The sequence below is a fragment of the Musa acuminata genome, chromosome BXJ1-5 (genome assembly GCF_036884655.1).
Source record: "Musa acuminata AAA Group cultivar baxijiao chromosome BXJ1-5, Cavendish_Baxijiao_AAA, whole genome shotgun sequence".
Lineage (NCBI taxonomy): Eukaryota > Viridiplantae > Streptophyta > Magnoliopsida > Zingiberales > Musaceae > Musa > Musa acuminata.
Genome location: NC_088331.1, coordinates 5590370 through 5613967, shown reverse-complemented (window position 1 = coordinate 5613967; position 23598 = coordinate 5590370). Strand labels below are relative to the sequence as shown.

The 23598-nt window shown below is 38.8% G+C and overlaps 2 protein-coding genes, 3 long non-coding RNA genes and 3 other non-coding genes across 9 annotated transcripts; 2 read left to right on the top strand and 6 right to left on the bottom strand.

Annotated features, from left to right (window-relative positions):
• Nucleotides 1–1778: 1778 nt before the first annotated feature.
• Nucleotides 1779–5179, top strand: LOC135673305 (CO(2)-response secreted protease-like). Its single transcript, XM_065182170.1, has 11 exons — nucleotides 1779–1880; nucleotides 2036–2130; nucleotides 2202–2299; nucleotides 2367–2519; nucleotides 2621–2732; nucleotides 2802–3354; nucleotides 3439–3539; nucleotides 3630–3872; nucleotides 3955–4069; nucleotides 4161–4374; nucleotides 4555–5179. Exons 1-11 carry the CDS (start codon nucleotides 1800–1802, stop codon nucleotides 5106–5108), a joined length of 2319 nt encoding a protein of 772 aa, XP_065038242.1. The 5' UTR covers nucleotides 1779–1799; the 3' UTR covers nucleotides 5109–5179.
• Nucleotides 5180–5254: 75 nt separating this feature from the next.
• On the bottom strand, nucleotides 5255–6206 carry LOC135673309 (calmodulin-binding protein 25-like). Its single transcript, XM_065182173.1, has one exon. It carries the CDS (start codon nucleotides 6095–6097, stop codon nucleotides 5447–5449), a length of 651 nt encoding a protein of 216 aa, XP_065038245.1. The 5' UTR covers nucleotides 6098–6206; the 3' UTR covers nucleotides 5255–5446.
• A 5023-nt stretch (nucleotides 6207–11229) lies between these two features.
• On the bottom strand, nucleotides 11230–12858 carry LOC135673304 (uncharacterized). Its single transcript, XR_010513274.1, has 3 exons — nucleotides 12304–12858; nucleotides 11457–11605; nucleotides 11230–11363 (listed from the first exon to the last, which is right to left on the bottom strand). It is a non-coding gene; the product is annotated as an uncharacterized LOC135673304 (long non-coding RNA).
• Nucleotides 11260–16351, top strand: LOC135673303 (uncharacterized). Its single transcript, XR_010513273.1, has 4 exons — nucleotides 11260–11398; nucleotides 11532–11677; nucleotides 13548–15796; nucleotides 15893–16351. It is a non-coding gene; the product is annotated as an uncharacterized LOC135673303 (long non-coding RNA).
• A 385-nt stretch (nucleotides 16352–16736) lies between these two features.
• Nucleotides 16737–20498, bottom strand: LOC135673302 (uncharacterized). 2 transcript variants are annotated; one of them, XR_010513272.1, is made up of 2 exons: nucleotides 19534–20498; nucleotides 16737–17440 (listed from the first exon to the last, which is right to left on the bottom strand). It is a non-coding gene; the product is annotated as an uncharacterized LOC135673302 (long non-coding RNA). The 2 variants fall into 2 exon arrangements; XR_010513271.1 differs by having other exon boundaries at nucleotides 20058–20498.
• Nucleotides 19786–19873, bottom strand: LOC135675272 (small nucleolar RNA Z102/R77). Its single transcript, XR_010513850.1, has one exon. It is a non-coding gene; the product is annotated as a small nucleolar RNA Z102/R77 (small nucleolar RNA).
• Nucleotides 19990–20091, bottom strand: LOC135675271 (small nucleolar RNA Z101). Its single transcript, XR_010513849.1, has one exon. It is a non-coding gene; the product is annotated as a small nucleolar RNA Z101 (small nucleolar RNA).
• Nucleotides 20268–20369, bottom strand: LOC135675270 (small nucleolar RNA Z101). The gene has a single exon (XR_010513848.1). It is a non-coding gene; the product is annotated as a small nucleolar RNA Z101 (small nucleolar RNA).
• Nucleotides 20499–23598: the final 3100 nt, after the last annotated feature.

Here is a 23598-nt window from a genome sequence, read left to right as displayed (position 1 = left end):
CTGGTTTTGTACCAAGTCAGAAGAGTTGGCATGCTAATATACAGTCGATTGAGAGTGAGATGAGAACAACTTGGCATGCTAATATATAGTTGATTGAGAGTGAGATGAGAACAACTGTGGGGCAATAGAGTCAGCAAACACAATTTTTAATCACTTAAGCTTTTCAATATTATTTATTATTATTATTATTATTTTTTTTTGATGACATCGTAGTGGATTATTATATGTATCCTTTCTAGTTTCAAATCAATACTCGTGTAATGCTCTTCTCTAATGCTTACATTTCGTTCATACGTTGAACCTAATCCGACTTGTATGCGAGAGAGGATGTTAGATAAGCTAATTAAAAATTTTATCATGCAAGATTTTTTTTAAAACATAATTTCATTGCTTGTCACCCAATCAAATTTTTTTTATCTTTGGAAAAATATAACTTCATGATCAAAATGATGTGGTCTTAAACAAAGGAGAAGTTATGATTGTTCCAAATAAATAGTAAAAAATTGCTTTATAGGCTCTCATTAAATTGGGAGAATTATAATCAACATGTTGGACCTCAATTTCAAATGGGTCCAATATTGGGCTTCAGTTGGGGTAATATCCTATTTATTGGGCCCTAATACATCACTAATCAAACAACCTATGCTATAGTAAGTCTCATTGCATACAAACAAAGTGTTCTTTGGTTGATTATTTTCGAATGATTGGTATATTATACAATAATTAGATTTTGATCATTAAAATTTTCAAATGATTGATATATTATATAAAATTATTATACAATAATTAGATTTTGATCATTAAATGTAACTGATGATTACTTGTAGGGTTAAAACCTTCATCACAGAAATTTGTTGAACATCCTCAAACCTGTTCTTCCTCATCCTGTCCTTTTGCAGAAACAATTCCTTGCTTCTGATGGACTTCTAACTTTTACATGCAACACATGGAAGCAAAGATTCATGCAGGGTGTCCATTGCTTTCACTGGCGCGCAAGGAATACTTTCTCTGCTACGCTCTGATATGAGACTGAGATTACTGATGAGCTTGAGACCAAACATTGCATCACAAGATCTTTGACACGATGAAGGATTAAGACAGCCATGAAAGGGACCACCGAATCTGTGATGTTAAGCATTCTTCTGCTTTGATCATGTGTGGCATTGAACTTTACCTGCTTCACTCCAATCTTGGATCTAAAGTCCGTGGCACCGCAATCTTTTCTTGTTCAAAGCTAGTCTTCTTCTTCACTGATCCAGTAACAGAACCCTTAAAGCTAAAGATCTTGCTAGATCATGAGTAGAAAGGAAGAGAGAAGGTTAAGGAATTGGCCTGAGAAGAACTACTTGTGATCCAAGTCTGAAGAATTTTATGCTGTGGCATGCAATGATGTTACAGTCACAACCTACCTTGTGCACGCATTGGATGACTGTCACTGCAAGATTTAGTCACAGTGCAATGTTCTGCAAGAACAATCAATCAATGGCATGCCAAGAAGCACAAATTGAAGTTACTGAAACGAACAGTTCAGGCTACTGAGGAGCAACTACTACAGCTTCATTCTTGCAGGTTAACTCCCTGCTGCTTTCGATCCATAACCGCGATAAAAAGAAAACATTAGAGGAAGGTGAGAAATGGAGAAGAATAATCAAAAGAAAAAGGATGAAAAAAGAGAACCAACAACCAAAAGGCTTGGTTGCTGCACATGAATCAAATTCCCTTGGTGCAAAAGTCTTCAGCAAACTAGCCTACAAATGCACCCCTCCCCTGCTTGAGCAACTTTGATCCTGTCATCTGCCATGGCCGCACTCCTCTTGCAGCTCCTCTTCCTTTTTCTCACCTCTCTCTGTGTGTCTGCTATCTCAAACCAGGCTCCAGAGGTATCTGTTCTTCAATCAATACACCAATAGTTCATATCTTTGCTCTGAAGTAATATTTAGTCATCACCACGAAGGATCAATGGCAGTGTTCATTGAACAATTGTCATTAAAGATGTAGATCATAGAGTAACCTCTGGATTTGTCTTCAACCTCAGCCTTATGTGGTCTACATGGGAGGCATACCAGAAGGTGGAGACCAAGAAGCTTTGCAAGCATCTCACCTGCAGATGCTATCCTCTGTGATTCCCAGGTAATTGAATGTTGGGAACGATCACCACCGACCTGTGACCCAGTCTTAATCTTTGTGTTGGTCCATCACAGTGATGAAGAGGGAAGAGTGTCCCTAACACAAAGTTACCATCATGCATTCATGGGGTTCTCAGCCATGCTTACTGAGACAGAAGCTGCTTCATTATCTGGTTGGTGTCCTCTTCCTGTTGATTCCTACGGTTCTGTCCTCACTGGCTCTTGTATGCTTGAGATCAGGCTACGACGGGGTGGTGTCGGTTTTCCGTGACCGGATTCTTCGTCTTCACACCACACGCTCTTGGGATTTCTTGGAGGCAGAATCCGGCATTGGATCGGAGCGACTCCATGATAGAGCCTCTAATGATGTCATAATTGGCATCATTGATACTGGTTGGTGCTCCATTCTGAGCTGTCCGAACACAGGCCAATGACTTGGATTCTCCATGCTGTAAGATCATTTACATGGTGTATAAGATGCTTTTTTGATGCAGGGATATGGCCAGAATCACCTAGTTTCAGTGATGCTGGGATGGGGAAGATACCTTCAAGATGGAAAGGGACTTGCATGGAAGGATCTGATTTCAAGAAGCCAGACTGCAACAGGTACGGATTGTTCTGATCACTATCACCTCAGATCTAAATAAGCATCATCTAGTCTATCCATGGTGAAAGGAAGCTGATAGGTGCAAGATACTACACCAGCCAAGCTGAATCAATCCGACCTGCAACTAACGGATCCCACACGATCAAAGTGAATGGCTTTGGATCAGCAAGGGATTCTGTAGGCCATGGCACACACACTGCATCCACAGCAGCTGGCACAGTGGTGCAAAATGCCAGTTACTATGGCATTGCGCAAGGGGAAGCCAAAGGAGGCTCTCCTTCAAGTAGACTTGCCATTTACAAGGCATGCTCACTCGGCGGGTGTGCCAGCTCGACGGTGTTGAAAGCGATCGACGACGCCATCGATGACGGCGTCGACGTGATCTCGATATCGATCGGAATGAGCTCCGCGTTCCAGACGGATTTCCTCAGTGACCCCATTGCTATCGGTGCATTCCATGCCAACCAGAGAGGCGTTATGGTCGTCTGTTCGGGTGGAAATGATGGACCTGATCCTTACACTGTGGTGAATTCAGCTCCATGGATCCTCACAGTTGCAGCTTCCAGCATTGACAGGACTTTCGAATCACAAATCGTTCTTGGTAATGGAAGCATATTGAAGGTGAATTAGTCTGAAACTTTTGGGAAACTGATCTCAAGAAAGTGATCAATGTGTCATAATATGATAAAGTATTAATGTTCTCAGGGATTCGCTATAAACTTCTCCAATCTCAGTAGCTCAGATTCATTTCCCCTTGTGTTTGGTGGAGATGTAGCAGCAGAGTCTACACCAGTATCAGAAGCAAGGTACCTTCATGACCCTTGAATTAGTAGTGGATAGCTCTCTCCACTTGTGCTCTGAAATCTTCATTCCATCATTGTGCAATTGATTCATAGCAACTGCTATCCTGGATCACTTGATGCTGATAAGACTGCCGGGAAGATCATAGTATGCGTCGGCACCGATCCAACCGTGACAAGAAGAGTGAAGAAGCTGGTGGCTCAAGGAGCCAGAGCTAAAGGGCTGATCCTGATTGATGAGGATGAGAAAGGAGTGCCTTTTGATTCCGGCAGCTTCCCATTCTCAGAGGTTGGAAATGATGTTGGAGCTCAGATACTCGAGTACATGAATTCCACCAAGTAAGCTACAGAGAAAGAGAGCTAAATCTCATGCCGAATTAAACATGTTATGCATCTGAATCCACTGATATGATGGATGCAGAAAGCCTTCTGCTGTCATTCTGCCAGCTGAGGATGCGAAGGAGTTCAAACCAGCACCAATTGTGGCATACTTCTCAGCCAGGGGTCCTGGAGGGCTCACCGAAGCCATTCTTAAGGTTTAAATCTCAGCTTATGTTGTGTTTCTATGAGACGGAACCAATACATGTCCATGAATGGTCTCTAAGCTCCATGGCTTGCTTGGAACAGCCTGATGTGATGGCTCCAGGGGTCAGCATTGTTGCAGCATCAATTCCTTCATCTGACATTGGAGATGTTCCAGTAGGAAAGAAACCATCAAGCTTTGCCATCAAGTCAGGCACCTCAATGGCTTGCCCTCATGTGGCTGGTGCAGCTGCATTCATCAAATCATCTCATCCAAGATGGTCTCCTTCAATGATAAGATCAGCACTCATGACAACAGGTAAGCTGTTTCATGCAAGGAATTCCTTTTTTCATACGAAAATTGACAAACATCTTATTGGCAATGGCATAAAAAGTGATCTTCAAAGTCCTCCAGGAACAATCAACCGTTCTGCAGCTACCATTGCCAATAACAAGCAAGTAGCTGCTGCATGAGTTTACATGGTTCATTGTTGTGCAGCTACCATTACCAACAACCTCGGGAAGCCCCTCACAAGCAACTCAGGAGCCAATGCAAGCTTCCATGACATGGGGGCAGGGGAAATAAGCCCACTTAGAGCTCTGAGTCCAGGACTGGTGTTTGAGACCACCACAGAAGACTACCTGAGATTTCTCTGCTACTATGGGTACAAGGAGCAAGTCATCAGGTCCGTCATCGCTGGCACCAACTTTAGCTGCCCACCTGACCCCACACAAGACCTCATATCCAACATCAATTACCCCTCCATCTCCATTGCCAAGCTTGAAGGCAAGCAGACAGTGGTGAAGGTGAGCAGGACAGTGACCAATGTTGGACCGGCAAATTCAACCTACACTGCTGCTGTGGACGCTCCAAGTGGCATCGTGGTCAAAGTCTCACCTGAGAGGCTGGCTTTCACCAAGAGATGGATGAAGGCCTCTTATGAGGTATCTTTTGATGCGTACGATGCAAGCCGGGGTTATGGATATGGGTCGATCACATGGTCGGATGGGGGCCACACAGTTCGCAATGGTTTTGCAGTGAATGTTATGTGATCCTTTTTATAATTTTTTTTTTATTGTATTTATATACATGTTTTTTTTTTATTTCTGATTTCAATTGGCTTTTCTCGTTATTTAATATTTTGAGATTAATGGTAAGTCAATTAAAATATATATTAACTATAAAAGAACATTCATCGTATATAATATTATATACTTATATTCTCATAAATATAACTAACACCACTACACTTACCACAATTAATATAAAATACAAAAAAGTTAAAAAGAAAGGAGGAAAAGACAAAAGCCTCCACTACATCCACCCCAAAGCGTTGCACGACCGATCAACACCGTCCGATTCATATCGGACGCCTTCAAGAACATCTCTGCTACATGGCCCACGACTCGAGGGTCGGGAAGACCGGGAGAAGCGGGTCGAAGTCAAAAACCGGCGGCGGGCCGAACGGGCTGTCGTTGCTCGGTACTGCGACCGCAACCGCGCCAGTGTCCAGTAAAAACGCCGACGTGTCGAGTGTGGGCAGGCAGATCTGCTGCGGATCCGCTCGGGTGCCCACCGCCGGCCGCACCAGTTCGGGTCTCATCAGTTGCGGCACGGCCGGATCACCTTCGAGCCGGGCCCCCGTCACCCGCTGCACCAACTCCCGGAAGTTGGCGGGGTCGGCGTCGATGTACGTGGTGGTAGACCGCTTCGATGCGCGCGACTTCCGCTTCGAGACCCGCCCCGCGGGGGCGGGGCCGAGGGCGCCCCGCCGGTGGAGGATTGCGTCTGCGGCGGCGGCGGCGGCGGAGGAGGAGGAGGAAGAGGGGGGAATGAACTGTTGGTTGAGGAGGAGGAGAGGGGAGGAGAGAGTGTCGGCGGAGGCGGAGGAGGAGGTGGTGGTGGTGGTGTCGGAGAGGGAGATCTGGAGGGCCCGGGTGAGGGCCGCGTTCTCGCGGGCGGAGGCCTCGCTGATCCACGCCGACTCCGGGCGGTACATCGTCGCATCCAACGCCGAGAAGATCTCTTCCATGCTTCTCATAGCATTCGAGGATGAAGAACGCGATCGATCAGAATTGGAGCTGGGAAGCGAGCGAGCTGGGAGAGGAGATGGGCCGTCGAGGGGTCTTAACAAGGCGGTGGGAAGGAGAAAGCGCGTTGGTCCGCCACGTCACGCTTCTAGATGCGGTCTGCGCCCGAGGAGTTCAAATAAATTAGTCCGAGTGACCGTGAAGCCGCGTTGTCAGTGCGACCCACGGTCACAGTCTTGCTCTCCGTTGCTGCCGCGGTGACACGTCAGTCCTCTTATCGAGCTTTTTGTCGTCGGAAAAGAATAATAGCCCCCCAAAGTTTTGTTATTTACATACCAACCATGGAGTTATCGGTAGAAAAGGAGGGTGTTCTTTGGAATTATGGTAAAGGCGGATGGTGTTATCGGTAGGAAGGGAGGGGAGAACTAAGTGCGCCAGCAGTGACGTGGAGAGAACCATCCGCTACATCCGGAAAGCGACACGTGCAAAGTGAGAAGGGCCAGACACCGTCCAATTTTTGGTACGTTTTAGGTCCAATCGCAGCCGTTCGATGCCCACTCGATGGCTATTATCTGCTGCTTCCACCCTCCCGCCATCACACCTCCTTTTCTCGCATCACAAAAAACGCAACTGTGCAAGGGTGGTTCGCCCGTGAAATTTTCAGGGGTGGCACGGCTTGTGACGTGGATGCCCGACTCAGTCGACGCTTCGCCTTCTTCTCACGGAAAAGATATTAGAGGTGACGTGGCGCCCGAACCAGCATCTCTGAAATTTTCGGGGGTGACTTGACTTCATTGGCGTTCTCATCACATTCGTTGAAGTAAATCTCAAAATTTTCAGTCTTGAAATATAAAATTTGAAAATTTAGTTTGCTTATTTATTTATTTATTTATTTATGAGATTATTATTTATAGTGTGATCTAATTAAAATCTTTTTGTTACGTTATTATACACAATTGTGGTGATAATTTTAATTGCATATGCCATAAAAAAAAAATTTTGATTGCCTGAAGTTCTTGAACAGATGCAGTAGATCATTACTACAATTGACAATATTACTGTATTCTTTCTCATGCCCTGCTTACCTCAAGAATGGACAACCATGGGTTGGAGAGCACACAAGGCAGTGATCCACTGAAACCTTCCATTGACAATTCTTTGAAAGCTGAGTAATAACCAGCTCCATCTCTAACACCAGCTTCTCACTCACTCTGTCACCTATTTCCTCCCCTGGAGACTGTGACTTCACAATCCAGTAAGCCATGACTAAGAATATGGAATACTGATCATGTGCGAATCTTTCACTTTGACTTGCCCAACCCAACCACCATCTTGGTTTAAGCTTCTTTCCTTGAGTTGTTCATCATGTTGCACCCTTAAAAACCATCTGACATTGATTTAAATATCAGATACTGACATCAATATCAACATTATTCTGATCCAAGGACACTGCTCAGGTAGGAATAGCAAGAGGTTTAATGGCATGGAAACCTTCCTGTCATCCTGTGGGCATCCTCATCCAAGGGTTTGGTGACAGATAAAGGGCAGTACTAGCTGACTTTGGGGTGTAGGTAGCTCTTGTCCCCTTTGACGACAGGTCATGTGAGGTTAGTCAGTAAGTGTTGACTTGTAAAGCTTGGGGAGGGTCAGTGCATGACCTATGTCATTGAAAACAATTCTTTCAGTACTTCCATTATCTGGCAAAGGATTTTGATTTGATGTTTGTATAAGATATATATGAATTGTTTATGCTTGAAGCTTCAACTTTAAGACACTAAGAGGTAGTTTGTTTGATAACTTTTGGAGGACCCTAGCTAAAATCGTGATTATAAAATGTTCTGAGAGAATCTTGATTACATCCACAGGAATTTGGGTCTCAATTAATACTGTTTGACAAGAGCATGAGTCAAGTTGGTTTAAAGAATTGGATTTATTTTCAACCCATAAGCTCATAAATATTGATAAAGTAAGGTAGTCTAGAAGCCTCATGCATGGTTTCTTTTAGTGATATGTTAAAGAAAGAGAGAAACATTAATTATCAGCTTGATGGTTGTGATTTGAAAATAAGAACCACCATTGTGTAGTATTTGGTAAATCTTTCTCTTTTCTTTCTTATTTGCCATTGTTTTCTGCTACTTTGTTTTTGCTTTTGAATTTATTTTTCCATTTTTAATGGAGATGGTTAGTGGCAATTGCTTTTAGATGATTAAATCAGTAGGTATTTGGGATGCAATTAAACCCAGATGAGTCCATGTCTCTAATCATGAACATCTTGTGGAGCTTTCTCAACTGCTTCTTTTATCTAATGATATTTTGTTTTGAACTTTCTTATTTCTTTCATTTACTTGTGAGTCCAAATTATGTTGCTGATCAAATGGAAGGAGGCAACTCAAAAGTAATAATTTGCAAAGAGCAACTTCTTTTGAGTTCATGCAGTCTAGAGGGCAATTAGGTTTAGTTTTGGGCAAATCATATTATTAATAATTTAATTAATTATGGCAGGTAGTATGATAAAGTAACCTGAACTAATTGTTATGGGTTTAAGTCATTAACTAAGCAAGTATGCTGTAACTGATGGGTAAATCATACTAATTCCGATAATTCTGTCAGTCAAACATTCCTTCAACCTGTCTTTTTAGGTCTGGTCACCCACTTGGCCAACCTGCTGATCTCTAAGCAGTCTTATGTGATCTTCTCCTTTTGATTGTTGGTATTGAAGATGACTTGAGCATAATCAATTGCCTTCTGGTTTCCTCCTGGATGATCTTTTTTTATTAGATTTTTCTTTTTTTTTGTGAAAAAGAAGATTAGTCATGCAAGGAATGAATTGTATCAACCAAGACACCATGACTTTGGTCAACTAGGGTTGGTGGGGAACACCAGAGGCTTCTTGACTAAATCATAATTGGAATAACAAGATGGATTAGTTGTTCAAACCTCAAGCTTAATTGCATTATAAGGCAGGAAAGAAAATGGTCACTAGCAATTGGAATTCATTTCCAAGATTGGAAGTATTATATATATATATATATATATATATATATATATGCAATTTTATTTTTATAACTTATAATTTTGTCATGGGCTGCTCCAGTAGGATAAATATCTAGTTGAATTTTGCTGAGTTAATTTACAATGAAATGTGAAAAATAAATGCATAAATAGACAATAGAGAAATGAGGATAAATGAGGTCAGATGGCCTAACTTTATTTCTGTTCATGTCTTCATGCAGAATCCCCACCTTTCCTCTCCCAAAGGGTCTCCCTCTGAAAGGACTCATTAAGAACTTTCCTGCTTCATTTAGGACTTGAAGACAATTACAACCATGCAGGTTAGTACTTCCTAAACTGAACATTTAGAAGTCACATGGTCTTATCATAAAGAGTCTAAATATTTTCATCTACTCACAATAGGATTCAAAACATTATTTAAAAATTGCCTAAGAATAATGACAATCACTGGCTGATATTCTAAAATCAGCAGAAAAGATCTACTTTAAGGTCTATGTGATCTGAACTGAGTTCATCTAGTTAAATTTCTAGTTAAGAAAAAAAAATGATCTACTCTGCAAAAACATCAGAGCCTTTTGATCATTCTTGTTTTTTTTGCATAAGCAGAAAAAAATGTTAAGAATGATGATATTTTTATCTGCATCTTACCAATAAAGGGATTAAATACATGTAATTAGAAGTTTTTACTACCAATAGAGAATTACAGACATGCCTACATTGGTTGTATGCACGAAACTAATTGAGCATTTCATCATACAATATTTTATGACTTGAAGATTTTGCCCTTAAATTCAAAATACTTTTTAATTTATTCGAAAAAGAACTTTCAGAACTCATGGATGTACTTTGCAATGTGGAACTCTGTGCCATTGATGATGCTATTGATAGAGATTCACTTGTTTGAGACCTGTTGTTGGAAAGTATATCTGATCTTGGGGTTTCCTGCTCCTGTGTTTCTTGCTCACCTTGTGAATCATTTGACATTGGCAAGCTGCTAATTGAAGAGTGTGGTGGGGAGAAATCATCAATGCTACCAACTGTTTTCCCATCGATCGTGCATTTTAGGATGTATTCCACCTTAAATAAGTGAATCAAGAAATTAACTCAAAAATCAATTTAATTGAAAGCTAAAATTCTGTAAAATATATCAGGATTTTTCTTCTTAAAAAAGTTTTGTTGCTCAATCTGAATTCTTCATCTTTCCTTGACTATACTCATCTCAATTTGCTTCTAACTCTGGACTCTTGCCATAGATCGACTGATTTCTAATAACTTATTCTGTACATGAAGTAGCCCATATTGTTGGCTGTGACCTGATTTCTGCAATATAAACTATTCAATTGATGAGACCCATGTTCTTCTTAGCTATTGCATATGTCTGTCAGCATTTGCTATATACATTTCCAAGCATTAGATAACTGAATCGGACTACTTTTTTCAGCTAAATGTTCATAGTGATTTGGGATGGAGGATATTTTGCACTGTGATATATTGCTACATAATTAAGATTTTAAAGGCAGACATGAGACTGTCAACAATATAATTCTCACCATGTTTAGGCTATGTAAAAATACAGATGCTTAATTCGTACTGTACTTTGACCATGAGAATATAGGATGCTGCTCTTGCAACTCAGCTTATTTGTGTATTGTACATAGAACTGGGGAAGTTTCAATCAAGGTTTTCCACTACAAAGATATTATTCGGTCATCATATTTGTATGGTAATGGAGCAAATATACATATTACTGACACTAAAATTTATGGAACCACAACAAGTAGATTTATGTGGATATCAATATAGAGCCTTTCTTTATTACCTTTTCCATGGTTGGCCTCTTATCAGGGTCCTTTCTTAGACATTGCTCAGCTACAGTAATCATCCAAAACAGTTGGTGCAGGTCATGACAATCGAGAATTCGTTCATCAATCAGTTCTGGGTATTTCCTTTCTCTCAAAAGTGGTCTTGCCTGTAGAGAAAGAAACATAATCGTTAGAGAAGAAGATACAAGAAGGTAAGAGATAGATACAATATTAGACATACCCATCCTACAAGGCTTTTATCTTCCAAATTCTTATTGATGGTAGTCCGACCGGTGATCACCTCGAGTAAGATTACTCCGAAAGAATAAACATCGGTTTTAGTTGAGACTCTGCCCCGTTCTGTGTACTCTGGTGCCAAGTATCCAAATGTGCCAACTACATTGCTTTCCGACAAAGAACAAGACTGATCTGGTTGTTTTCTTGAAAGCCCAAAATCTCCCAGCTGATGCATCCAGCAGAAATAGAGATTCAAATTATGTAAGTTATCAATTCACTATTACAAGTTCTCTGAGGATTTACAGTTGAAATTCAGTACCATAGGTTCATATTCATGGGTTAGAAGGATATTGTTGGGGCTCATGTCCCTGTGGATTATGTTGTTCTGGTGCAGATAATTCAAACCTGCTGCCGTTCCCAGCAATATCTTCATCCTGTGTTCCCAACTCAAAATATATGGGCTGCTTTCTGCAGGAAAAAATGTGTTTGTACAGGTTAATGCTATGATCTTGTGGAATCACCAAAGTCAAGTGAACAGGGGTGAGTTATTGTCTAGTTTCTTTCTTTCTTTCCCTTTTATGCTGTAGTTACAGGATTTCCTGGAAATCATCTAGTCTAGGAAGACCTTCATGGAACTAGGCTCATTTGTTTTCTTGTTCTTTATATGCATGTGATGATTCTTAAAAACAATGATGGCAAAAATGGATTAATTTATCACAACTCTAAGGTTTAAATGGGGCAAATGAGCGACTAATTCTATCATGTATTTTTGATCTGAAACAAATATAATTGTATTGAAACTGCTATAATTGTATTCACATGTACTGCAGTCAACTTAATCCACAATGGAATGAAGCTCTCTGACATCGGTAATTTGGATTACTCAAGAGATCAGATCTCCAAATAGATTTGTAGGGAATAGTTGGTACATAGTATAATAAGGGTCTTGAAGTTGAAGATTACTGGACTCTAAAATTCGTGAGCATAAACTTTAAACATCTAAGTCACACATGCAAAGTTGTTCAAATAAGTAGTACAGATTTGTAGTTTTCTTTCCACTTAGTTTGGGATGTTATCATTGTGAAAGGATCACAGAAAGGTTCTTACTGAAACTATGCGGTTGTCAGATAAAAGAAGAGAGACAAATATTGTAAACCATATCTTACTTGATAAATGTTGATTCAAGGAACCATTGCAGACATATTCATAAACAAGAAGCCTGTGATTTCCTTCGGAGCATGAACCCAGTAGCATGACCACATTTTTGTGCTGAAGTGTGCCAAGAACATGAACCTCTGACCTGAATTCCGTTTCTCCTTGTGAACTCACATGTTTATATTGCTTGACAGCAATACATTGGCCGTCTGTAAGCGTTCCTCCATAGACAGATCCAAATCCTCCCTTAGATAGGAAATGTTTCTTAGAAAATCCATTTGTTGCTGTGTAGAGCTCAGCATAAGTAAACTCCCTTACTGAAACATTTTTTTGTCTTCGGTTGCCGCATTGTTTACATATGGGATATTCTGATCCATATATTAGTGTCTCCTCAGCAATATTATTATTCTCTGTTTCTTGTTTTTTGATGTCATCATTATCATTTTGTGTGATCTGCATCTTGAAACCCAATGACCCTTTATCCTCTTCTGCTATTTGAATGCTCATGTAATTATCTTCTTCTTGAAGATGAATTGAAGAATGCTGTGCCACATAATTCCTGAAACCTGAGAAATTCCAGTTGATATTAGCCAAGTAATTATCTCTTTGATATTTTAGTATCAAGCTGGATCTTACACAAAGCATGTGAAGATACGTATATACAAATGCACAACCTTAATTGTTTCTCTGCATTTAACATGCTTAGCCTTACTATATAAAAGTGGAGATTTATTGCCTTTGGCATCTGGTGGCAACCTAAAATGATTTGGAGACGAGCATTCTTCTCTTGATCCAATCTACTTATATCACAAGGCATATGAACATGATCAAGTCATGATCATAGAATTGATCATATCTCTAATGCTAGAATTGATCATATCACAAGGCATATGAGTTTGGCAGCTGCAGAAGAAACCGAGTGCTCTCAAGTGTTAAAAGTAATGTGTGCCAAAGGACTACTGGTGTCAGAATACATTTAAACTACATCTAACAATAACTTCGGAAGAAATGTGCCAATGTGCAGACCTATTGTTTAGAAATGAATGACCAACTTGTTTCTTGTCTAATGGCTTGCAGTCACTTGTCGATTAGCATGTTGGTCATTTCTTATCGGAAATCTTAAGTTCTGTTATTCTTGGCAACTCAAAATTCTCTACAAATTCTAGGCTGGAATCTGTTATCAACCTGAAGCATGTTTTGATACTAAAACTTTTTAATTTATTCTGTATCCCTAAGAAGATTATTCTGTATATAGGAGCAGGTGCATCAACATATCAAAGAAAAGGGTGGCTTACCTCCTGGCGATATGTCCACACTGAAAAGATCATCATCATCATAATCATCATCATCATCAGTAAATTCAAGTACAATATTAGAGGCTAGTGGCTCTATCTCTGTCCCTGTTATCATCTCATTGTACCTTATGATCTTGCTTACATTTTCATTTGAAAATTCATCATTTCTTTGGTTTACTTTCGGCTCCCTTAAGAGTTCGACGCAACTGTTGCGTTTCATCCTATATATGCCACAAGATAGCCTTTCCATGAAATAGTTCTTGTCTTTTTTCATCTGCCTGTTGCCAAAAAAAAGAGTCAAGTTTTCAAACTGCAAATGTAAAACCAATAGCATTCTAATGAATAAATCCATAAAAGGTTTTTTTGTTGATCTTTAAGACTACTACGTGTGGGAAAAGTCACTGATCTCGAGAGTATTTGGTAAAGTAGAATAATTTTTGTTTGTGGGAGCTTCTTTGGGTTTCAGCAAGAAGACTATGCTTGCAATTGTCAATGCTAATACAGCCTTTTACCTTTAGTGCATGAGTCCATTATTATGTTTCTTTTCCCTTTTCTTTTGGTGCATCAATGCCCACTTCTGAAATGTAATGAACTAAAGCTTACATAAATAGACTTAGTTATCACTTTTCATACCAAGAAGAAATGTATCATTTTGTCTAACCTGTCAAGGATTATCCATGTTGCCTTCAGCCTATTGGCAGCTTTAAGAGCAGCTTCTTTTGGTGAAGATTCTGCAACCACACTTATGCTAAACCCAATCTGACATCCCCACAACAAAACAATTGATTGTTAGCAACCTTTTCTTCTCAAATTTGACTGCTTGTGGATTGTCGCAACTGAATCTTGAATCACGAATGTTGCACAACAGTTGATCCTCATGTCAGAATTACTTCTTAAAGACTTCAGATAGCATCTAATCATGAACACATTGATGTAAACATTTAATTTTACCATGGTGATGTACCTTCTTTGATTCATAGAGCTGGCTAATATTCAAGTTCTCTGCACTGTTCCGATACTCTTCCTCCCTCCTTGCAACTTCCTGTCTGATGATATCACTGTTTGCTGCCAACATGGAGTTTGAGTCTACACTGCTTTTGTATCCCACTGAAACCAAAAGAAACTTTAAAGCTAATGAGAGGTAGACCAATTCATGTATTGAAAAAGCTCAGTTGATAGATTTTTCGGTTTACCACTGTTTCTTTGGTTTTCTTTTCTAAAGACAAGTGCTTGTGTGTTCTTACTTAATTTCCTAGCTCTCAGGAAAGACAACGTACTGGGGGTATTAAACTGGTGAAGAACTCCAAAGAGTGTGAGTTCATCACCAGGTTGAAGGGAAAGGCCATCAATGGCCCATTTGATCGCGCTGGAACTGATCTCTTTCGATGCATCCTGGATCACCACCACCCTCTGAATCGCAGTGGACACAATGCTACTTCCAGTTTTTGGAGCACTCATCATTCGAAGATTTAGCAACCAAGATGAACAACACCGAAAAGGATCTCTACTATGAACTCATAATTTTCTTGGGAAAACCTGTCTACTTCAGAATAACGGTAGCAAATTTGATGGAGACATTAACCGAGATCATGCCCAGTAAAATGGTTTCTGAAAACTTGGAGAGATTCCAGTACAAATTAGCTAGAAAATATTGGAGGGACTTGAAGAACAACTTCTAGTGAGCTCAAAGGTTATGATGCCAGGATATTCTACTCCAGAATTTAAGAAAATTAGACATACTCTGTTATACTAAGCAATCTGCAGAAGAGAAACAAAAGAAAAAGAGTTTGATTCAATGAAACTAATTAGGCTATGAGCAACTTCGTATACTCAGATCTTGAGAGCTAAGAGTTGATCCAAGGATGCATCTTAGATCCTAGCTCAAGCGCATATTCGGATATCCAAAGGTTTGGGATCTCAACTCCTCATTTAATATTTATGAGCCACAAGTTCTGCCAGAAGACAAAAAATTACGCGGACATTCCAAGGTTGGCAAGCATTTTAAAAGCTCACCTTGTAGCTTACAAGTCATTTTCATCTGGATGTCAAACAATACAGTGTGGTTGGAAGGAATCGAAGGTTAAGAATCTGGAAATGTTGCAGTTTCTTCTGATTCAGTATGATTCCCGGACTGTGAAGTGAGAGTCTGAGGCAGACGCTTTACTCATTCAAGCAACTCATCTTGTTGACTACTAGATTTAAAAGAGAAGTAAGATATATAGTTTTCTGTCTTTGTTTCTATTGAAAAGTTGTTTTGTTTAGGTGCATATATATGTTTATTATATGATGAAATGCTTAATGACAGGCGGCAAGTAAAGAACTGCTTTTGCAGAGCTGCTACAGTGGATGGCCTGAAGCAGGTCAGTAAGGTTACAAGTCTTCATTACTATGGTAGTAGAATCTTCAGTGAAAATTTCTATTTGATGTATGACAATTTGAGATGGGCAGCATATGAGGTCAGTATCTTCGTCATCTTTTTCCAACTCCAATGAGAATTCCTTGGTGGCATCAACTACGACTACAGGACAAGCAACTAAAGACAGGATGTTCCAAGATTGAACTTGATGGATTATCAAGAAAACCCCATTTGTCTCTTTCTCCCATGATTTGATTGCTTGGAGCTGATTCCAGCATTTTACTTATCACAATGCATTTGCCCCTCGTAGCTTTGATATGGCATATGTATCCCTTCAATTCAATTAAATTAATACAATATCATCATGACCCACATTATATATACATATATGACATATTAAGGAAATTTATTTATAAAAATAATTAAGATAGTTATTTTTTTCTGGTAATAATGTCATCTGATTCATACAGACAAGCATGACACTGCAAAATAAAGTTAATTCTTCATTGACTGATGAGTAGTCTAATACAGTAGATTAGTTTTTTTTTTTCTGGTAACAATGTCACCTGGCATCTGATGAATGTTCATGAGTTTATCAGTTTGATCTGAACACTGATTCATACAGACAAGCTTGACACTGCAAAATAAAGTTAATTCTTCATTGACTGATGAGTAGTATAATACAGTAGATTAGTTATTTTTTTTCTGGTAACAATGTCATCTGGCATCTGATGAATGTTCATGAGTTTATCAGTTTGATCTGAACACTGATTCATACAGACAAGCATGACACTGCAAAATAAAGTTAATTCTTCATTGACTGATGACTAGTATAATACAGTAGATTACCAAAGTAAAACATCCTCAACTTAACAGGTTCTACAATTCTGAGGCATGACCTCTATAAACAATGAGAGAAAGGAGAAGAAAAGAACATCATCATCTACAGGTCTACTTTGCCAACAAGGCAAAGAGAGAGGGGAAGAATCTAAAGCTGGATGAACTCAGTACAAAAACAGTGGAAGGAGATCATTCAGTTCTCCCTTCACAGTCTAGCAGATCCCTTCTGCTAGTTCTGTGTTGGATTCGACCTGCTTGGAGGCATCTTCCTTAAGCCTGCCCTGACTGCCTTCTCGGGCTGCTTAGCTACTGCATGCGAGCTGGTTAGATCAGCAGAATTTGATGACCAATGCTGTAGCAGCTTTCTGGTTTGCCAACTTCCTCTCATCAACTCCTTGTCGAGGGGCAGACTGGATGTAGAACAGAGATGAAAGTGAAGAAGAAAGAGAACACACAGCATACTCACAGCTCTTGAACCGGCTCTCATGGTTGTTGGATGCAAAGAAGAAATGAGATCGTCAAAAGATGGAGTGCCAGATTTATGCACGTCTTTTGGGGACTAAAATAAATAGCACCATGTGAGAACAAGTTTGAAGCATGCAGCCACCTTTAGCTTTTCTCACCATAGCAATGTCTCATGCACTTGGATGACTGAACCTGTCAGCAGATAACAAACTAGTAGTTAAAAGGACAGACAGATGTAAAGGTAACTACAACATCTCAAAGAAAAACCAAACAGCTGCTCTAACCAAACAACATCTCCACATTGTAACAGAGCTACAAGGATCAGAATGTTTGCATACATTGTAAGAATTTATACAGAATTACAGTAACCGAATGAAGTAATTACTGCTATTCGGGTGTACCCAAAAGAGTATTACATTTGAAAGAAAACAGAACTGCAAAGTTCCTGTGATTTATTTTGGCATGCATACTGCTAAAAGCAACTAGTTTATGGACAAGAGGAATACAATATGTTGATCTAGTTTTCTGGAGGGTGGAGGTTGGAACTAGGAGATGGACCATCATGTGATCAACAATTGACTATTACAAGTTTCTGACTGCTTCACAGAGCAATTTGATTTAGTTTATGGAAGACATGTGACTGAATGTAAAAATCATCCTACTAACTAGTCACCAGCTATTGCATCATAAACATATATGCCTAGATTTAGATTAGCTGGCCTGGTTTAGTCTTTAGATTTGTAGGCCAACACTGCAATGGGAAGTACTTTTGTCCTGGAGTCCTCTAGATTCCAGATCCAAAAGATATAAATTTGGGAAGACCGTAAAAGTTAGATAAGCTGCACCCTTGTTTTTGGTGCCGTGAGATCTAAATATATAGGCCTTCACATGCACAGGTAGTTAAATTACAATCATTCTTAGTGGAGTCTGCTTTTGACCACCAACTTAACCTTTTCAGAGAACCCTTTGCTCTCCAAAGGATTCCAATGGATAGGAAATGGGTCATCTTTATAAGACTAAAGAGGGCTCATTAATAAAATGGATGTGTGCCAAAAACCTGCATTCATTGTTCATCTGATACAAGTTCATGACACCCATATATATGTATGCAGGCAAGTGTTTTCCCTGCTCTTGTTAGATCATACGATCTTTATCAAAAAGATAAATAGGTATCATCAGCACAACAGACATCAGGAGAGCATTTTTCTTTAGTTGTCATTGAAGTAGGTATCAAGTAGTTCTTCACATGTTCTCATTATCCCCTTTAATACAAAAAGCATTGCTGATTACACATCAACAAATGCAAATACAAATTAGGCTTGCCCTGCACAGCTATGAAGAACTTCCAATCACAAACATTGCCCAACTATTAATAAAATTGGTCAAGAGAAACCTCTGCCCACATTAAATCAACATAAAAAAGTAAACTAGATCTGTTGATTCCATCAGTTGTTCTGTCTCTCTCAAGAATAAAGTAAAATAGTTCAGGATCAATATTGAGGGCTAATCCATGTAATAATCAACACTATGGAAGATGTACCAATATTAAGATATGAAGGTCCATATAAAATTTATATCTTCAGAATCTTGCATGGATAAGAAAAAATTGCACACCATAAATGAATAACTATGGAACAATGACCGAATTGTTTATATACAAGATGTTATTGGACAAGCAAAATGACAAGTAATCTAGGTCATGTTCTTCTACAACAGATCATGGATCGCACAGGAAGAAATGTAGCTGGAAAATCAACTTAAGTGCAGTGCACTTAAACTGATTGTGCATGAAAAGAGGGAACCTCTCATATGGGCCAAAAGGGTTAAAACACTAAAACTGTAAGTTTCTTTCAAGTTCAGTCAGTCCTTTCTTTATATCAATTTCAAGTACATGAAATAATCTCCTTCGTTTCATTATATTATTTCGATCTCATAGACATGAGGCGAATACATTTGTCGATAGTTAAGAAAGCAAGGTAATAATTTAATTCTTCTATTTTTCTGGCAACATGCAATTTAAATCAATCCAAATTTTGTAATTTTTATATTTATTCAACTAAATTTTGATTTAACATATATCCCACAAGAAGCTTAACATTATTATAAAATTAATAATTTAAATCTTACTCCTTTGCTTTTAAAAATATATTTGATTTTAACTTTTGAACAACTTATCATGAATAACACGCTAATTAAAATGCGGTTAAAAGATAACACTGATAAATATACTAAATACTTCCACCAAAAAAGAATATAACAACAAAAAATAGATAAAAGCAAAGTACCTAAATAAACGCTAAAGTGTAAATCGAATGAGGTATAAAGCAGTTTCCTTTTTCAGGGGAAAATTACACAAATAGTTTTAATATTTATACCAATCCCTTTTATTTTTTATTCTGGAAAAGCCAAATATAATAGAAAAGTAAAATAAAAAAAATAAAACTTTAAAAATAGATCAAAAATCAAAAAGAATAAAACTTTTAATAGATCATCGAAGAAAACAAGACGATGGCGATGAAATAAAATGTGATGGAAAAGAGGGATCAGATAGAGCTAATACAATGGTAGCCATCATGTCGGCTATCAAACCAATAGGGAAACTAATCACTCATCATCATCTCTCCCCCAATATCATCAATCCATCATCATCCATCTTGAAATAACAAAGGAAATCAGATAATACGATCACCGCAAATAAACATCCTCGTTGCATCAGAAAACAAACAATAGAGAGTTAGAACATTGGGCATCAGATCTCCAAGGTGATATGATGTGCAACATCACAAAAGATGCTTCAGACGCAAATTACCCATTAAAATTAACGGACTCCTCATTTGCCCACCGATAAGCAGATCAAACGGAGAGAAAAAAAAGGAAACTAATCACTCATCATCATCTCTCCCCCAATATCATCAATCCATCATCATCCATCTTGAAAGAACAAAGGAAATCAGATAATACGATCACCGCAAATAAACATCCTCGTTGCATGAGAAAATAAACAATAGAGAGTTAGAACATTGGGCATCAGATCTCCAAGGTGATATGAAGTGCAACATCACAAAAGATGCTTCAGACGCAAATTACCCATTAAAATTAACGGACTCCTCATTTGCCCACCGATAAGCAGATCAAACGGAGAGAAAAAAAAAGGAAACATCAAATCAAGCATAAACCGAGGAGAAAGGAGAGACGGCAGTAAATCCAGAAGATGAAGACGCGACTCGGGGAGATCCCGTGAGGGCGACAGAGGCGGGAGAGGACTCGGTTATATAGTGTGGGGAAGATTTAGGGTTAGGGTTCTTGTTGTTCTCGTGACGATCTGGACCGTCCGTTCTGGTCAGATTGAACCGTCGCAATCGAGTCGGCCGGGGCCGTTTCGACTCAGCGGGTTAGCATCCTAGTCTTTTAACTGAGTCGGGTAGGATTTAGTCTATCTTTTTCCAGATTTAAAACACATCTAATAGGGGATTGATTCCATCTTTCTTTGTTTCGGAAACAAGAAATTCGAATATGTTTGTCTTGTTTTGATTTATTTCAGATGTTTTGTAAATAAAAGAAATCCAACAAAAAAACTCTTAAATTAGAGCAAAAAATTTTCTTCCAATTGAGAATTGTTCCTCTCAAAATTATTCATATTTGTTTTTGAGATGAGTATCTGACACAACGAAACTGATCTGTGGCCTGATGTAATTTTCAAATATTATCATATTTTTAAAAAAAAGTAATTTTTTTAAAATATTTTTTAATTCAATCCATCGTGAGGGAAAATCATTATCATGATATATAATCATATTATATATCACGCATCTCTTTGATCTCATAATATATGCATATTTAATATTTTTGATCTCAAAAGAAAGAGTATTTTACTCGAGGTTAAAAAAAAGGATATTCATATTTATTTGTATGATTTCACTTCAATGTTAGGAGAGGGAATACTTTTATCTTATACCAATCATTATGATTCTAAAATATTTTACATAAATATGTTATATTATAAATTTAATTAGATTCGAATTATGATTAATAATTAATAAAAAGAAAATTCTATAATAGAATTTCTTAGAAAACAAAAAGGGACTCTCTAATTTATTTATTTATTTTTTCTGTCTTCGTCTATAAATATCTCCTAGAGACTCAAAACATATATTTACATATCTTTTTTATCTCTCCTTATTTTATATTCTATTATTTATAGTTTAAAAAATGAGAAGAGAGGAAAAACAAGTCTTGTTTTCCTTATAGATTAATATGCTTTCTAATAATACGTTTGTATATCAAATAAAATTTTTTAAATGACATCGAAATGTCTGCATATTTAAACTTTTATCTATGATTATTTGATTTCAATGCATTAATGTTTTTTCACATAATAGAAACATGATTATAGTTTTTTATACTAATAATTGGTATAAGAGTTTCTTGAAATCAAAATAATTTAGATCATAAAGAAATTTTAGATCTATTTATGTAATTAAATTTGTTCATCTTTTGAATAATTATTTATTAATATCACTTTTAAATTAATTAATAATGTATTATGTCTAATCTATAAATTTATTCTTCCGTACTCTTTGCTTGATTATCGACGATGCAAATAGGGGTAGAAGTATATTGCTCGTATTTGTTCGGTGAGCTATCGACAGCAGCATTGTTAAGAGTGTCATAGGCAAATGGTTGTGAAGATAGCATCATTGTTACATGCAGCAGCAAATGGTTGTGAAGATAGCATCGTTGTTACATGCAGCAACAATAGCTTGTATACAGTAGCCCAAGCTCAGTGGCGACCTACCTTGGTCGTTGGTGCTACACATGGAGTGATGTCGCTGTGTGCGATAGCACAACAAGGCAACAGCTATGTTAGAACCTACCTTTGATCGGCGATTGCAACGATACAACTACAACGACGTTTGTTAGCCATAGTCGATGACAATGGGATGCTGGAGGTTGGGACTGCCCAATGGCTACACGATGACCATAACGATTGGCAATAGATCGTAGACATATGTATGGCCAATAAGAACTCATGTGGCAACGATAGTCGCACATTAGAATGATCGCATGTGGGTGCAATCAAACCAATGATAGTCGCACATTAGAATGATCGCCGATAAGAACTCACGTGGCAATATTTATACTTACAAAATGATGCTTATACATTCGATGACACTCCTCTAATAATCAAACCAATATTCATTCATTCAAAAATATCCATAACCCATTATAGAATTTTAAGTCTATTTTAATGAATTTAAAATGGACATAAATCTTATATATTGTCAATTATGTAACTGATGATTGAGAGAATAACGCTGATGAGATATCATATCCAGTTTGACTCTTCAGCATCAATCGAAAGTACATGTCCAGTAGCATTTAATTTGGACACCGGATATTGAGCCATGGACCAAAGTAATGCACATGTTAAATTCTTAAATAGAAACAAATGTCATCTTTCACAATCATAAGGACAAGCATTTCTCGGTATAATAGAACAGGATCATAAGGGATAAAGTGAATGAAAAGAGGCGAATTTGATGTTATTTATATACTGAACTCGATTATGCAGGTGTACGATACGCCCACGTCAGCCACCCCGGTGCGACGCGCTGCCCCATGAAGCGAGCATTAACACCGACACGACACACGCCCATACCGAGCGTTGAACACTCTTTCGCAAGTTCGCACGTGACCTTTACGGGAACTTGGTTTTGCGCCCGGGACCAGGTGAGCGGCTGTTTGTGGGCTTGCAGCTGTTCGTTCATCCTTGAAAGCCTTGTTTTTCTCCCTCTCCCTCTTTTCTCTTGTGCACACAAGGTGTTCGACGATTTGCTTGTAAAGCTTCCCTTTTCGCAAGACTTCGGGACTTGTCCGTTGCTCATTCTTTCGATCTAACTTTCTTTCTCTTTTAGAGGTCCTTCAGGACCTGCGAGAGGTTACAAAGTGGCTGATCCTTGCGGAGCAAGATTGCAAGGGCGAAGCGCGACTTAGGCAACGCAAGCTACGTTCGCGTCTTTGCCACACGGGGGACTCGCGACTTAGGCAACGCAAGCTAGGTTCGAGTCTTTGGCCGCAAGGGTGCCTCACACCTTAGGCAATTCCGGCTAAGGTCGTGACATTGTGGTATCAGAGCGGGCAAGCTCTTCGATCGAACAGCGAACGAACTTGGCAACTTCGCCATGGCAAAGCATCGTGGCAAATCAAGCAAGACGGGGCAAGCCGGAACCTTGCCCCAAGCAGCCGCAGGTGGGCTGCATGTGCACACTCGCTCTCATGCTGTTGGAGCCGCTCACGAGGATCGTGGCAGCGAACAGGATGAGCGAGAAGTTGGCAACTCTCCGCGAGCG

Bases quoted from the DNA above. Each gene is read 5' to 3' on its own strand.
- LOC135673309 (XM_065182173.1), bottom strand. From the start codon at position 6,097: ATGAGAAGCATGGAAGAGATCTTCTCGGCGTTGGATGCGACGATGTAC.
- LOC135673305 (XM_065182170.1), top strand. From the start codon at position 1,800: ATGGCCGCACTCCTCTTGCAGCTCCTCTTCCTTTTTCTCACCTCTCTC. The intron at 1,881-2,035 runs GTATCTGTTCTT...CTTCAACCTCAG, and splicing joins TCTCAAACCAGGCTCCAGAG to CCTTATGTGGTCTACATGGG. The intron at 2,733-2,801 runs GTACGGATTGTT...CCATGGTGAAAG, and splicing joins AAGAAGCCAGACTGCAACAG to GAAGCTGATAGGTGCAAGAT.